General features: G+C 42.4%; 1 protein-coding gene across 1 annotated transcript in view; it reads left to right on the top strand.

Moving 5' to 3' along the window:
• Nucleotides 1-15736, top strand: part of LOC141128842 (acetylserotonin O-methyltransferase-like) — a 153991-nt gene that overhangs the window by 53316 nt on the left and 84939 nt on the right. The window contains exon 3 of the mRNA XM_073616404.1: nt 6494-6623. Within this exon, the coding sequence (XP_073472505.1) occupies nt 6494-6623 (130 nt within the window). The remainder of the gene's footprint in view (nt 1-6493; nt 6624-15736) is intronic.

The raw sequence follows: 15736 nt of genomic DNA, 5'->3' as shown, positions 1-15736 counted from the left end.
TTGGTAAAGTTTTTTAAGGATTACTTTACGGACAAATAGTTGGAGATCCTTATATAACTCAAATTTGTCTAGATTGTTATTAGGGCAAAAATTAAGGCCTTTCTTCAAAAGAGATATTTCACTCATCGATAGGGAATGTGATGATAGGTTGATAATGCTAAGGTCAGAATCCGTATGTGTCTGTGTGATAGGATAAATTCCTATAGTGTCATTTGTGTGTAAGTGTTCAAGTTGGGTGGGGGTGGCTTGACTCCTCACAGTATTTGATCTAAAAAAGATGAGTCGTTATGGTTCGGCTCGTGTGGGCCTATCGTGTCCTGATTTTTAGAGGAAGTGCATTGCTGTAGTGCATGGTGAGATATGGATGCATTAGTGGATTTGTCAGTGGGTGCAGGATTAGTATGTGAAGATAAGGGTGTCCTTTCTGAGACCTGTTTTTTAGATTTATGGTCTTGTGTAGGCTCGCCTTGGAATTGGCGTTTTGTACCAAGTGTAGATTTTGTTTGAGAAGTGGTTGGAGGGAGATTGTGTGGTGAAGATTTGATAGAGCGAGAATTTGGTATAGTGTTAGTGTTTCTATTGATATTTCTGTTTTGGTTCCATTTGTATGCCTTCCCAGTTTCGAATGCATTTTTGTCTCTTTGAAATTTGTGATTTTTCTTAATGAGGATGTCTTTGTTAAAAGATTCCAAATGAATCTTGAGTTTTTTCTCCTTGTTTGTGACAGAGTGGTGTGTTCTGAGTTTTTTTAAAAGTTCGCAAATTTTAGTTATTTCTATATCTAGTGCATTAGTTCTTTTTGTATATTCATTGATTAGCGTTTCCATAAGGCTACGTGAGCATGTTTGTAATATGTTTTCCCATGTAGATTTGAAGTCCGTGTCCAGGTCCTCCAACGTGGGGAAGATCTGGACACGGAGACCCAATGGGTTGATATTGTTTTTAATATAGTCCTGGAAGGATTTAATATGCCAAAAGAAGAGCGACTTCTTTTCTAAATTTTTGGAGAGTTTGAAGAACAGAGAAGATATCTCTGCTTCAATCCGTTCATTATCTCCAAATTTGTCCAAATATTTCTGCTTTAGTGATTCCCAGTCTTGGCCCACAAATATATTCTCAAAGCTTGCATTCTCCATTTCAGAGGACATCAAGGGGTTGTAATTTTACTAACGGTTAAATTTATCTTGAGATAGGAAAAAATGGTTAGTTGTAGAAATGGGGATTATCCCACAAGGTAGCAGAGTACGTTAACCTAGGTTTACTCAGTCGAGCGGGGAATGGTATTTTCTACCAAGAAATCAAGTCATAAAGGGAAGTGACTGGTTTACCTAGGTTAAAAGGGAAAGGGGGCCGTGCCACATCCAAAAAACTTTTTTAGGAAAAAAGGGGGTTCCCCTGAGTGGATTTTTCCGGCACTTGCAAAAGTTATTATATAAAATGGGAAAATACACATATATATATATAAGGTAAAACAATGTTTATGTTTATTCAAAAACGTTCTAGTATTAAAAGCAATGCATACATTTGCAGACAACGAAAACATGTACAATAGACATAATACAAAGCGGTTGTGATATCTATTTCGGTTGGCAGGTAACAGATGACGTTTAAATAGTGGAATTCTTTTCAAGCCCGACGCGTTTCGGGTACATTCTATTTCAGTCCTTCTTCAGGGGCATAATTGAAAAGAAAAGTTCATCTAAATTAATTAAAAAACATATATTTGATCAATTGCCATATAAATCTATATGTCAATAACCAATTGTAGGTTAAATGATCCGTGGATCACTTACCTGTTATGTTACCGTTGGTTTTTATGCAAAAAAGACATTGGTAATTACAACCGGGGGCGGGAAATGCTTGCGAGAGAGATGGCGTTTGATTTGGTGTTCATAAATAAGGACAACTGTTCTCTGGGTACTTGTATCTCATATGTAACACTTCCCCAATGAGAAAGGGGAGAGATGAGGGGGAGGGGGAGGGTTTTTTGAGTTTTTTAGGAGCTCTGTACTGTACATGCATGCATATTTTGTAGGTGGACTATGTCCATTAACTACCAGTATAATGAACAATACATATTCCCTTCACCTTGAATGACATATAAGTAGTGTTTCACTACACATAAACTTATAAGTGGACTTTTTCCATTGGTTATTAGCAATTAATGGACATATACCAATAAAAGATTACTATTGCTTTCTTTATTAAGTAAGAACTCGCTACTCATTCAAACTATATGAACTTTTATTTATAGGACTGTTCCTCTTCGCTCCAGTATACCGCTGTGGCCCGCACGCATCCGGGGGAGGCAGGGGTAGGTGAACCTCTATATACACCACCAAAAATAAAACCAAAAAACTCAAAAAACCCTCCCCCTCCCCCTCATCTCTCCCCTTTCTCATTGGGGAAGTGTTACATATGAGATACAAGTACCCAGAGAACAGTTGTCCTTATTTATGAACACCAAATCAAACGCCATCTCTCTCACAAGCATTTCCCGCCCCCGGTTGTAATTACCAATGTCTTTTTTGCATAAAAACCAACGGTAACATAACAGGTAAGTGATCCACGGATCATTTAACCTACAATTGGTTATTGACATATAGATTTATATGGCAATTGATCAAATATATGTTTTTTAATTAATTTAGATGAACTTTTCTTTTCAATTATGCCCCTGAAGAAGGACTGAAATAGAATGTACCCGAAACGCGTCGGACTTGAAAAGAATTCCACTATTTAAACGTCATCTGTTACCTGCCAACCGAAATAGATATCACAACCGCTTTGTATTATGTCTATTGTACATGTTTTCGTTGTCTGCAAATGTATGCATTGCTTTTAATACTAGAACGTTTTTGAATAAACATAAACATTGTTTTACCTTATATATATATATATGTGTATTTTCCCATTTTATATAATAACTTTTGCAAGTGCCGGAAAAATCCACTCAGGGGAACCCCCTTTTTTCCTTTTGTTTTTTCCTTTGCCACACTGGGAGCAAGAGAGCTTTCCTTCCCCCCTCTCCAGGCGTTTCACTTGGACCAGCCCGGATCGGAGACAACATTCCTAACAGCTGCTGGGGAGATCTTCTCATCACATGGTCCCTGCAGAGGGCAAAAATCTGCATGCCTGATAGACCCTGCCAAGGAGGGGGTCCAACACGGAGGGTAAGAGTCCACCTTTATCACTTTCTTACTTATTGGAGTCACCGCCAGTGGATTTGCACCATCCTGCACATCTCTCTCCCTTGTCAATCCACTCATAGGGGGATTAGTTGCTGCTGAGCTGTATAGTGGATGGAAGCTTTTTTTCACTGATGAACTTTTTATATTTGAACCCATGGACTGAGTTTGTTTGATTTTCAGATTTTCATGCTATTAATATCATTGTATTTCACATGTACACATTTTTTGTTTCTTCTTTTTATTTGAGTTTTTATGTTTTGCACTTATATATTTTTACCACTCATGGAATCATTTACTTGCTCTCAGTAGATTGTGGTTTTTACTACTACCCACATGTATTCACATCTATGTGTGTATTTTCATATAATTAGCGCACTTTATTTATTTTTTATTTTTCATGGTATACACAGATATTGGTGTATTTTGTGTGCAGCTTTTACCTTTGACCTTTTTTGCTCTGCAGCGCAGTTTTTCTTTTTATTTTTGAACATTCTTGCTTTCATCATGATTATCTCTATAGGGTTACAGTGGGAAGGCGTCACCGACACCCAAAGACCAATTTTAACGCATCCGTTGCTTCTATCCAAAGTCAAAGTGACACCAGAATGTATCCAAAAAATCTCTAATCTTGTTCCCAGTGCACTACATTGTGGCCTCATCATACACAATGGCTCCCCAGCTGTTGCTGAGCAAAATAAAGGCAGCTTGCAGGAAAAATGTCATTTTTTTGGCTCTAAATATTCAATCATTGCTGCAGCAGATTCTGGACATGGTACAGATCTGCCACTTTACAGTTAGACTAAGGGGACCCCCCTGGCACTATATTGGAAGGAATTTTTCATTTTTAGGCTTTCACTTTAAAAATCAAAAAATCACTGCTCATTTAAAAATTACGTTTTTCACAAACTTTTTTTTTATTGATCCATGTCCCTCAGGGCAGGACCCGGACCCCTATAACCATTGTATGCCTAATTACTTGCATTTAAGCCTTCAAAATGGGCACTTTTGATATTTGACATTCGGGTCCCATTGACTTTAATAGGGTTCGTTATTCGGGTCCGAATGTTCACGGTGTTCGGAAGTTCTGGTCCGAACCGAACAGGGATCCTTTCGGCCCATCCCTACTCCTTAATTGATGTGCGCTGATGAGGCTGAACTGATGGTCATTGATAGGCTGCACTGATGGGCAGTGATGAGGCAGCACTGATGAGGCAGCACTGGTGGGCACTGATGAAGAGGCACTAATGAGGCTGCACTGATGGGCACTGATAGGTGGCACTGATGGGCACTGATAGGCAGCACTATAGGGCACTGATAGGTGGCACTGATAGGCAGCACTGATTGGCAGTACTGATGAGCACTGATTGCCCCCATAGCAAGTCGCTTGTAGGTGGGGTGCAGCGTGTGCGGCAGCAATAATTCACAGTCGGGTGCAATGTAAAACTTATATTGAAGTAATGTAGCAACAGTTCTCAACAAATCTGGTGGCAAAGCTACCCAGCCGGGCTACACAGCCATGGCTGTAAATGTAATAAAAAATAAATAAATAACAAACAGGTTTATATTTAAAGTAGCACACATTGGCCCCAAACCTCCTTTTCTTGGGTCCTCTGGTGGTGCTCCTGGCTCCTCCTCTCCACCGAGTGCCCCCATAGAAAGTTGTTTTCTATGAGGGCACTCATGCGGGCTCACTCCTGAGTCTCACTGTCGGCGTCTATTGACACAAACAGCAGAACATGGACCTGCCCCTGCTCCCTCATCACTTGCTTTGATTGACAACAGTGGGAGCCTCAGCAAAGTCCGAGAGACCAGAAAATGAGGAGAAAGAAATGTTGCAGATGTACACAGCGCTGGATTGAATGAGGGCTCAGGTAAGTAATGGGGGGGGGGGTCAAGGAGGGATTCTAATGCCTAAAATTGTTTACCTTAATGCAAAGAATGCATTAAGGTAAAAAATATTTAGGCATTATAACCACTTTAATGTACATTAATTTTAGCTATTTATTTAAAGCGTAACTCCACTTTTGTTGAGAAGAAAACATTTCCCTCTGGTTAATCTAGGTACATTGCAAGGATTTTAACAAGCTTTGTTGCAGATTCCTACCTTTTGTTATTCTGAAGAAATCTCTGTGTGTTTGTCTGTGTCCATGAGGGAAAGTGATTTTAAAGGCAGTGATTTCCTAATTATCAATCAGCTGTGCACCTTCAGGGCTCTAATGAGGAAAGCTGCTGGACCTGCATGCCTTTAGATGTGATTTACTATTGGGATTATCTCACCAAAAATGACATTTTGTTGCAGGGATGCCTGAAATCTGACTTGTATCTTAGTGCAGACTTCTAGGAAAGTCAGTGATCCAATCACACAAGCGGGAAATCATGTTTCTGGGGGGTGTTCTGTACACATTCTGTGTACAGAACACCTCCAGGTAGCCATATTGCATTGCATTTTCAGAAAATTACAGAGCTGCAGATTGAAAGGGAAAGGCAATTTTTAATAACATTCAATTACAATACGACTTGTGCCCCAATTGTATACGCTGTATTATTTTTTTCTTTATTTGCTATTTTTTTTCATCTTTATCTAAAAGTATGTTACAGTATCTCACAAAAGTGAGTACACCCCTCACATTTTTGTAAATATTTTATTATTGTCCCCTCAAAATAACTCAACACACAGCCATTAATGTCTAAACCGCTGGCAACAAAAGTCAGTACACCCCTAAGTGAAAATGTCCAAATTGGGCCCAAAGTGTCAATATTTTGCGTGGCCACCATTATTTTCCAGCACTGCCGTAACCCTCTTGGGCATGGAGTTCACCAGAGCTTCACAGGTTGCCACTGGCGTCCTCTTCCACTCCTCCATGACGACATCACGGAGCTGGTGGATGTTAGAGACCTTGCGCTACTCCACCTTGCATTTGAGGTTGCCCCACATTTACATTTTACATGTTCACTTAGGGTTGTACTCACTTTTGTTGCCAGTGGTTTAGACATTAATGGCTGTGTTGAGTTATTTTGAGGGGACAGCAAATTTACACTGTTATACAAGCCGTGCACTCACTACTTTACATTGTAGCAAAGTGTCTTTTCTTCAGTGTTGTCACATGAAAAGATATAATAAGATATTTACAAAGAATGTGAGGGGTGTACTCACTTTTGTGAGATATTGTGTGTCTGCACTTTGACTTCAATGTGGCTGCAACTAAAACTATTATATTTGCAGATATTTAGCTTCATGTATGACATGCCTGATAATTGGATCTTAAGGAATTAACACTGTGTTTTATTTATTTTATTTTTAGCATATTATTCTAACACAGATGTTTCTTCAGTATATCTGGTCAAATCAAGTCCAAAGTCCCTATTTCACATGATGATGTACTACTCTAACACCATGTATACATGCTGGCAATTCCTACCTCAAGCTATAAGGTATAGTCTTGAAAGCGATTGTGTAGTCCTTTCAACGGGTTAAGATATAGCTTGTTATTAAATATGTACTGTATATGTGGCAGCTATAATTGCTCATTATATACAAGGTAGAGGCTGAGGGGAGTCCATTACTGCTAATCAAAAGGCCACACAATGCTGACATTACTCTTCATGAAAAGCTTGATTCAACCAGAACAAACACATGGAGAGTCCCTGCCTATTGTTTGCCTCTCTCTGAGGCATTTAACATTTACAGGCTTAATCAAAGAGATGGTCTATCTCTACGATTAAGGCTCCATTCACATATATGTGAATTGGATACGTTTTGAAGCATATCTGATTTACACAACATGTGAATCAAACCAGCTTTCTATGGAGCTGGTTGATATGTATTCAGCCCCCCTGACTCAATACTTTGTAGAACCACCTTTCACTGCAATGACAGCTGCAAGTCTTCTTGAGTATGTCTCTACCAGCTTTGCACATCTACAGAGTGAATTTTTTGCCCATTCTTCTTTGCAAAATAGCTTAAGCTCTGTCAGATTGGATGGAGAGCGTCTGTGAACAGCAATTTTCAAGTCTTGCCAAAGATTCTAAATTGGATTTAGGGCTGGACTTTGACTGAGCCATTCTGATTGCCCTGTATGTGGCTCCATCCATCTTCCCATCAACTTTGACCAGCTTCCCTGTCCCTGCTAAAGAAAAGCATCCCCACAACATGATGCTGCCACCACCGTGTTTCACAGTGGGAATGGTGTGTTCAGGGTGATGTGCAGTGTTAGTTTTCCTGCCACACATAGCGATTTGCTTTTTTTTTTTTTATTTAATCTTTATTGAGAAATGTTCCATATACAGTACAAAAATAAAATATGTATTAAAATCTTTCATACATCCTCTTATTTCTAATCCCCTTTATTTCCCCTCCCCCCTCCCAATCTGTTATCCTCAATTCCTTTTCTTCTGTCTCTTATGTCTATTCGCGCATGCCCTGCACATAATTTTCTGACAGTTTAAAGGCCCCCATTTCTCCTAGACTCGATGTCTTTCTTCCTGTTCCTGCTCTCTGCTGCATAGGTAATCCATGTTACTAGTATGGTCTACTCTTTGTAACCACTCTTTTATTCTTGGTTTCCTTATATGTAGCCATTTTTTGGGATTAGTCCTTTTGCTGCATTGAGCAGGGATGGAATCAGAGTTTTCTTATATTGTTTTCTTGTTTTATTTGTCCCGTGGAACAAACAATTCCAGGGGTTTTATGGGATCCTCTCCCTGGTTATCTCCTCAATATATTCTAATATTTCCTGCCAGTACGCTTTTATTTTTGGGCACTCCTACCATATGTGCATTGTCATTCCTAATTGATTACAGTTCCTCCAGCACCGAGGGGACATATTTGGCTGGAATTTGTTAATTCTCTCTGGTGTCAAGTGCCAACGTACCATACACTTATAGTTTGCTTCTATCATAGTTATGTCAGATGCAAAATTATGTACTGCTCCTATCATTTGTGTTTCATCCAATTTTATGCCTAGGTCTTGTTCCCATTTTTCTATAAAGGGTAAAGTCCCATGTCCTTCTAATTCTGTTAATATTTCGTACATTTGAGATATTCCATGTTTTAGAGGCGTTTTTATGTTACAGAGCTTTTCGATTGGATTTAACTCCAATCTCTGATTGGTTGAGGGATTGTACTTACTAGATGGTTTAGTTGCAAATATTCCCAATCATTAACCTGCTGCCACCCGTGAATCATTATTACAGTAGGTGACCGCGATATTGTGTCAATCTCGCCGCTGTTATCAGCGAGATTGACACCTGCGAGCCCATTCGCGGGAGCCAGCGCCGACCTGGCTCACTTATCAGGAAAGGAAAAATGTGTTTTTTCCTTTCCCGATGAGCAACAAGCATTGCTGACAGGTGTTTGGTATGAATCATAAAGGGGGAACTTCACGCCAAATTTTAAATTAAAAACCGGCTTGGTTTCCCCTCCAGGAGCATACCAGGCCCTTATGTCTGGTATGGATTTTAAGGGGAACCCCCTACACCGAAAAAACGGCGTGGGGGTCCCCCCAAAATCCATACCAGACCCTTATCCGAGCACGCAACACGGCCGGTCAGGAAAGGGGATGGAGACGAATGAACACCACCCCTCCTGAACCGTACCAGGCTGCATGCCCTCAACATGGGGGGGTGGGTGCTTTGGGGAAGGGGGGCGCCCTGCGGTCCGCCCACCCCAAAGCACTTTGTCCCCATGTTGATAAGGTCAAGGGCCTCTTCCCGGCAACCCTGGCCGTTGGTTGTCAGGGTCTGCGGCCGGGGGCTTATCGGAATCCAGGAGCCCCCTTTAATAACGGGGCCCCCAGATCCCGGCCCTCCACCCTATGTGAATAAATATGGGGGTACATCGTACCCCTACCCATTCACCTGGGAAAAAAAGTGTCAGGGTTCTCAGGAAGAGGCCCTTGTCCTCATCAACATGGGGACATGGTGCTTTGGAGTGGGGGGGCCGCAGGGCACCCACCTTCCCCAAAGCACCACCCCCCATGTTGAGGGCATGCGGCCTGGTACGTTTCAGAAGGGGGGTGCTCGCTCGTCCCCACCCCCTTTCCTGACCGGCCGTGCTGCGTGCTCGGATAAGGGTCTGGTATGGATTTTGGGGGGGACCCCATGCCTAAGGGTTCCCCTTAGAATCCATACCAGACCTAAGGGCCCAGTATGCTCTTGGAGGGGAATTCCCTCTTGCGCTGGCTGCAATAGGAAAATGTATTTTTCCTATTGCAGCCAGCGCGAGATGTACAGTACCCTGTCGCCGATCGCGCTGGAAACACATTCTCGCGGGCAGGTACTGTAAATCCTGTCTTGTCCTAATTTTACCCTGCGTGATAATGTCCTTTAGTTGTGTGGTTCCCATTTGATTTCCCAGCCATGTCCCATTTCCTGGATAAAAAAATTTGTGCCCGCTAGTGGGATTAAAGGAGAATTGTATTTCCATTTTTCTTTTCGATATAGTGTGACCCATACTTTAAATACATTTTTTAGTTAAATTGTGTGTCTTTACTGTGTATTGTCAATTTTGGTGGTATCCAAATATTTTTTTGAAGTTGTGTCATGTTTAGTGTGTCTTCCATTCTCACCCATCTCTTTTTCTCCTAGGTTTAGTATTACTGTTTTTATGGAATTAATCTCGAAGTTCGTGAGCTCGCCATATTCTTTTAATTCTCTTATTACACTAGGTAACAGCAGCCTTGGTTTGGTTATATATAGAAGTATGTCGTCTGTGTATGCCGCTATCTTGTGCTCTTCTTCTCCCACTCTAACCCCTCCTATATCCATGTTTTTCTGTATTTTTGCCAGTAATGGTTCTAATGAAATTACATACAGGAGTGGCTAGAGCGGGCATCCTTGTCTTGTTCCATTGAACATCTCAAAGGCAGACGACATACTTCCATTGACCTTAACCCTGCCCGTAGGATATTTACATAATTTATTAATCCATCTCATAAATCTTGGTCCCAGGCCTATACTTCAGAGTGTATCCATCATAAATCCCCAATCTACTCGATCAAATGCTTTTTCATCATCAATTGGCAGCATTGGGGATTTCCTCTCTTTATCCTTGCCCATTATTAACATTGTTCTTATGCTGTTGTCCCTTCCCTCCCTTCCTGGTACGAAGCCTGCTTGGTCCACATTTATCAATTCTGGTATTAAGTTTTTTAGTCTCAATGCCAGGATTTTTGTATATAATTTTGTGTTTACGTTTAACAACGCTATAGGCCAATAATTAGAGCAGACAGTTCTATCTTTACCTGCTTTTGGTATTATTGAAATATTAGCAAGGAGAGATTCTCTTCTTATTTCTTCATTTTCCCCTATTTTGTTTAAATAGTTACATAATACTGGTACTAACTGTTCTTTGAATCTTTTATAATAACTGATCGTAAACCCTTCCGGGCCTGGGCTTTTTCCCCCTGGTGTTTCCCTTAGGGCTTTATAAATTTCCTCCTGGGTGATTGGTTCCTCTAGGAGCTCTGCACTTTCTGATGTTATCTTTGGTAGGTTAACTTCCGCTAGATATTCCTGTATTTTAGATTTTCTACTTTTCTCTTCCTGTCGTGTCTCTTTGTTTCTAATTGTATATGTAGCGCTGACAACTTTTGTTTTTAGTCATATGTGTGTTATAAAGGACATAAGTTGATATGGTGCCATCTTGTAGACAATTGGAAAGGTACAAGACTTTTATAAATAGGTGATAGGTGGCATGTCCTGGTAGATACGGCACCTCATCCCTTTAAAGAGTATTCAAATAGAGGCAAAGGGAATGGGATTATTGAGGTGCCACAATTAAAGTAGAACAAGTTTGTGATAAAATTTCTTTTTTATTTTATTAGTATCAAAAGGCTAAAAAATGTATATAAATCATACATATATAGAAAATTTCAAAGACAAGAAAACCAAAATACAATTCAAGATAATGACCGTCACTACATAGACTGCGTCACTGGTAAATACTACCATGTGACGCGGTCGACGCTCGGTCCTCTGGGTAGTGTAGGCTGGTGGCTGTGGTCACTGCACATGCGCCCTGTCCGCCTCTCATCCACTCCTGATTGGCTGACTCCATCATGCTGATCGGGTGGGGGATTTAAAAGGCTGCCACATCTCAGCAATCTTTACTTACCTGCTGTGGGATAAGTTTTTGGTAAGCATTCAGAGTTAATTAACTAATTAGCTCCTCAAATCCACTATAAGTATCTGTCCATAATTTATTTAGCCTATATAAAATCTTGGTCATCCCACCAATACCACTATTTTGTACCATCTTTTAGTTCTTTCGGCTACACATATATTTTGTGATTTCTGCATCCAACCATTGTGCCGTGATTCTTCCCGTGCACCATTGGGTGTCTCTTCCGTATATAATTAGGGTATGTAATTGAGGCTTAGCTCCCCTTACTAATTAATGAATAATTGGACACTTACATGCTAATTTTCATTCCTCTAGGCGCCTTCTGATTCCCCTGTAGCCAAATACAGGGCTGAGTGTGATTAATATTCTCAGTGGTCTGGTGTTGCTCTCCTTGTGTCCTGGGACTCCTGCACAGTACGTCTCGAGTGTGGGGACTGGGAGCCTGGGGACATGGGCTGGACAGTATTTTGACCATTTTGTGATATGACAGTTCGCCTCTATTATATTAGATTATGTGGATTCAGTCTAATAACATACCCTTTTCTTCTTTTTTCAGTATTTTTATTTTCTGTGTTAATTTGTACATTCCCCTGATGAAGCCAATGTTTTGGCGAAACTAGTTGTAGACAAGTGACCAGCGATCACCTTTCAACATCAGTGGTGACGGTCATTATCTTGAATTGTATTTTGGTTTTCTTGTCTTTCAAATTTTCTATATATGTATGATTTATATACATTTTTTAGCCTTTTGATACTAATAAAATAAAAAAGAAATTTTATCACAAACGTGTTCTACTTTAATTGTGGCACCGCAATAATCCCATTCCCTTTGCCTCTATTTGAATACAAGACTTTTATGTTTCATCATTAAGAGAAGTGACATGGAAGTGATTGATTGTTTATTTCTGAACATTAACTATGACCTACCCACAATGCTCCTGGACAAGAGGAGAACTGAACTGCATTGTGGGAGGGTATAAAAGGTTTGGGAGTGGCCATCTTATGTCTCTTCCTGGGACGCGTGGCCTGCCAGCAGAACTCTGTGGGTGTGTGTGTCCCACAGGGTTGCGGCCTACTTTGTGAAGGAGCGGAGCAGCACAAGGATCCTGCTGTTGATCACAGTGTGCTGGAGCAGCAGAAGTGATCGTTCCGGAGACCCGTGGAGGAGGTAATCGAGGACTCCTGGTCGTTAGGAAATGGAACAGTGTGACAGCGTGGTGGTGGCTCCATATGGACTGAGAACTGCTAAAACGGAGACATCCATTTGTCCGGATCCAGTGCGGTGAGAGGGTTAACACCCGGAACTTTGTTTAATACTACACACACTTAGGACCGTTACAGAGTGTTGCTGGGACTGATAGTCCCACGGAACAAGTTAAGTTGGAGAACATTACATTTGCATAGACTTCAGTATTCAAGAACTGATACTAGATGTTTGCCTTCTTCGTATAAGAACACTTAATCAATCTGCTGGATTATAATTGTCTTAGTGTATTACCTTACACTGCGCAACACCCAAGAAGAACCCTCTGTGGATTACAATTACAAATTCATAGCTAGCAAAGATTGAACACATCAAGACTATCTCTTTTATTGCAGGGCCCTGCATCTAGTTACAAAGGGTAGTGACTTTACGGTTTAGAGCAGGGGGAGCTCCCTGATAGGGATGAGCCGAACACCCCCCTGTTCGGTTCGCACCAGAACATGCGAACAGGAAAAAAGTTCGTTCGAACACGCGAACACCGTTAAAGTCTATGGGACACGAACATGAATAAACAAAAGTGCTAATTTTAAAGGCTTATATGCAAGTTATTGTCATAAAAAGTGTTTGGGGACCTGGGTCCTGCCCCAGGGGACATGGATCAATGCAAAAAAAAGTTTTAAAAACGGCCGTTTTTTCAGGAGCAGTGATTTTAATAATGCTTAAAGTCAAACAATAAAAGTGTAATATCCCTTTAAATTTCGTACCTGGGGGGTGTCTATAGTATGCCTGTAAAGGGGCGCATGTTTCCTGTGTTTAGAACAGTCTGACAGCAAAATGACATTTTGAAGGAAAAAACTCATTTAAAACTACCCGCGGCTATTGCATTGCCGACAATACACATAGAAGTTCATTGATAAAAACGGCATGGGAATTCCCCAAAGGGGAACCCCGAACCAAAATTAAAAAAAAAAAAATGACGTGGGAGTCCTCCTAAATTCCATACCAGGCCCTTCAGGTCTGGTATGGATATTAAGGGGAACCCCGGCCAAAATTTAAAAAAAAAAATGACGTGGGATTCCCCCTAAATTCCATACCAGACCCTTCAGGTCTGGTATGGATTTTAAGGGGAACCCCGCGCCAAAAAAAAAAAAAAAAACGGCGTGGGGTCCCCCCAAAAATCCATACCAGACCCTTATCCGAGCACGCAACCTGGCAGGCCGCAGGAAAAGAGGGGGGGACGAGAGTGCGGCCCCCCTCCCTCCTGAACCGTACCAGGCCACATGCCCTCAACATTGGGAGGGTGCTTTGGGGTAGCCCCCCAAAACACCTTGTCCCCATGTTGATGAGGACAAGGGCCTCATCCCCACAACCCTGGCCGGTGGTTGTGGGGGTCTGCGGGTGGGGGGCTTATCGGAATCTGGAAGCCCCCTTTAACAAGGTGTCCCCCAGATCCCGGCCCCCCTCCCTGTGTGAAATGGTAAGGGGGTACTTATACCCCTACCATTTCACGAAAAAAGTGTCAAAAATGTTAAAAATGACAAGAGACAGTTTTTGACAATTCCTTTATTTAAATGCTTCTTCTTTCTTCTATCTTCCTTCATCTTCTGGTTCTTCTGGTTCTTCTGGCTCTTCTGGTTCTTCCTCCGGCGTTCTCGTCCAGCATCTCCTCCGCGGCGTCTTCTATCTTCTTCTACTCGGGCCGCTCCGCACCCATGGCATGGGGGGGAGGCTCCCGCTCTTCTCTTCTTCTTTTCTTCTCTTCTTCTCTTCTTCATTTTCTTCTCCGGGCCGCTCCGCAATCCATGCTGGCATGGAGGGAGGCTCCCGCTGTGTGACGGCGCTCCTCGTCTGACAGTTCTTAAATAAGGGGGGGGCGGGGCCACCCGGTGACCCCGACCCACTCTGACGCACGGTGACTTGACGGGACTTCCCTGTGACGTCACGGGGAATGCCACAGGGAAGTCCCGTCATGTCCCGTGCGTCAGAGGGGGGCGGGGTCACCGAGTGGCCCCGCCCCCCGTTATTTAAGAACTGTCAGACGAGGAGCGCCGTCACACAGCGGGAGCCTCCCTCCATGCCAGCATGGATTGCGGAGCGGCCCGGAGAAGAAAATGAAGAAGAGAAGAAAAGAAGAAGAGAAGAGCGGGAGCCTCCCCCCCATGCCATGGGTGCGGAGCGGCCCGAGGAGAAGAAGATAGAAGACGCCGCGGAGGAGATGCTGGACGAGAACGCCGGAGGAAGAACCAGAAGAGCCAGAAGAACCAGAAGAACCAGAAGATGAAGGAAGATAGAAGAAAGAAGAAGCATTTAAATAAAGGAATTGTCAAAAACTGTCTCTTGTCATTTTTAACATTTTTGACACTTTTTTCGTGAAATGGTAGGGGTACTTATGTACCCCCTTACCATTTCACACAGGGGGGGGGCCGGGATCTGGGGGTCACCTTGTTAAAGGGGGCTTCCAGATCTCGATAAGCCCCCCGCCCGCAGACCCCCACAACCACCGGCCAGGGTTGTGGGGATGAGGCCCTTGTCCTCATCAACATGGGGACAAGGTGTTTTGGGGGGCTACCCCAAAGCACCCTCCCAATGTTGAGGGCATGTGGCCTGGTACGGTTCAGGAGGGAGGGGGGGCCGCACTCTCGTCCCCCCCTCTTTTCCTGCGGCCTGCCAGGTTGCGTGCTCGGATAAGGGTCTGGTATGGATTTTTGGGGGGACCCCACGCCGTTTTTTTTTTTTTTTTTTGGCGCGGGGTTCCCCTTAAAATCCATACCAGACCTGAAGGGTCTGGTATGGAATTTAGGGGGAACCCCACGTCATTTTTTTTTTAAATTTTGGCCGGGGTTCCCCTTAATATCCATATCAGACCTGAAGGGCCTGGTATAGAATTTAGGGGGACTCCCACGTCATTTTTTTTTTTTAATTTTGGTTCGGGGTTCCCCTTTGGGGAATTCCCATGCCGTTTTTATCAATGAACTTCTAAGTGTATTGTCGGCAATGCAATAGCCGCGGGTAGTTTTAAATGAGTATTTTCCTTCAAAATGTCATTTTGCGGTCAGACTGTTCTAAACACAGGAAATATGCGCCCCTTTACAGGCATACTATAGACACCCCCCAGGTACGAAATTTAAAGGGATATTACACTTTTATTGATTGACTTTAAGCATTATTAAAATCACTGCTCCTGAAAAAACGGCAGTTTTTAAAACTTTTTTTTGCATT

Source organism: Aquarana catesbeiana, linkage group LG02 (genome assembly GCF_042186555.1).
Source record: "Aquarana catesbeiana isolate 2022-GZ linkage group LG02, ASM4218655v1, whole genome shotgun sequence".
In the NCBI taxonomy this organism is placed as follows: Eukaryota; Metazoa; Chordata; class Amphibia; order Anura; family Ranidae; genus Aquarana; species Aquarana catesbeiana.
The sequence above is the reverse complement of the archived record's forward strand: the minus strand, read 5'-3'. Positions and strand labels throughout refer to the sequence as shown.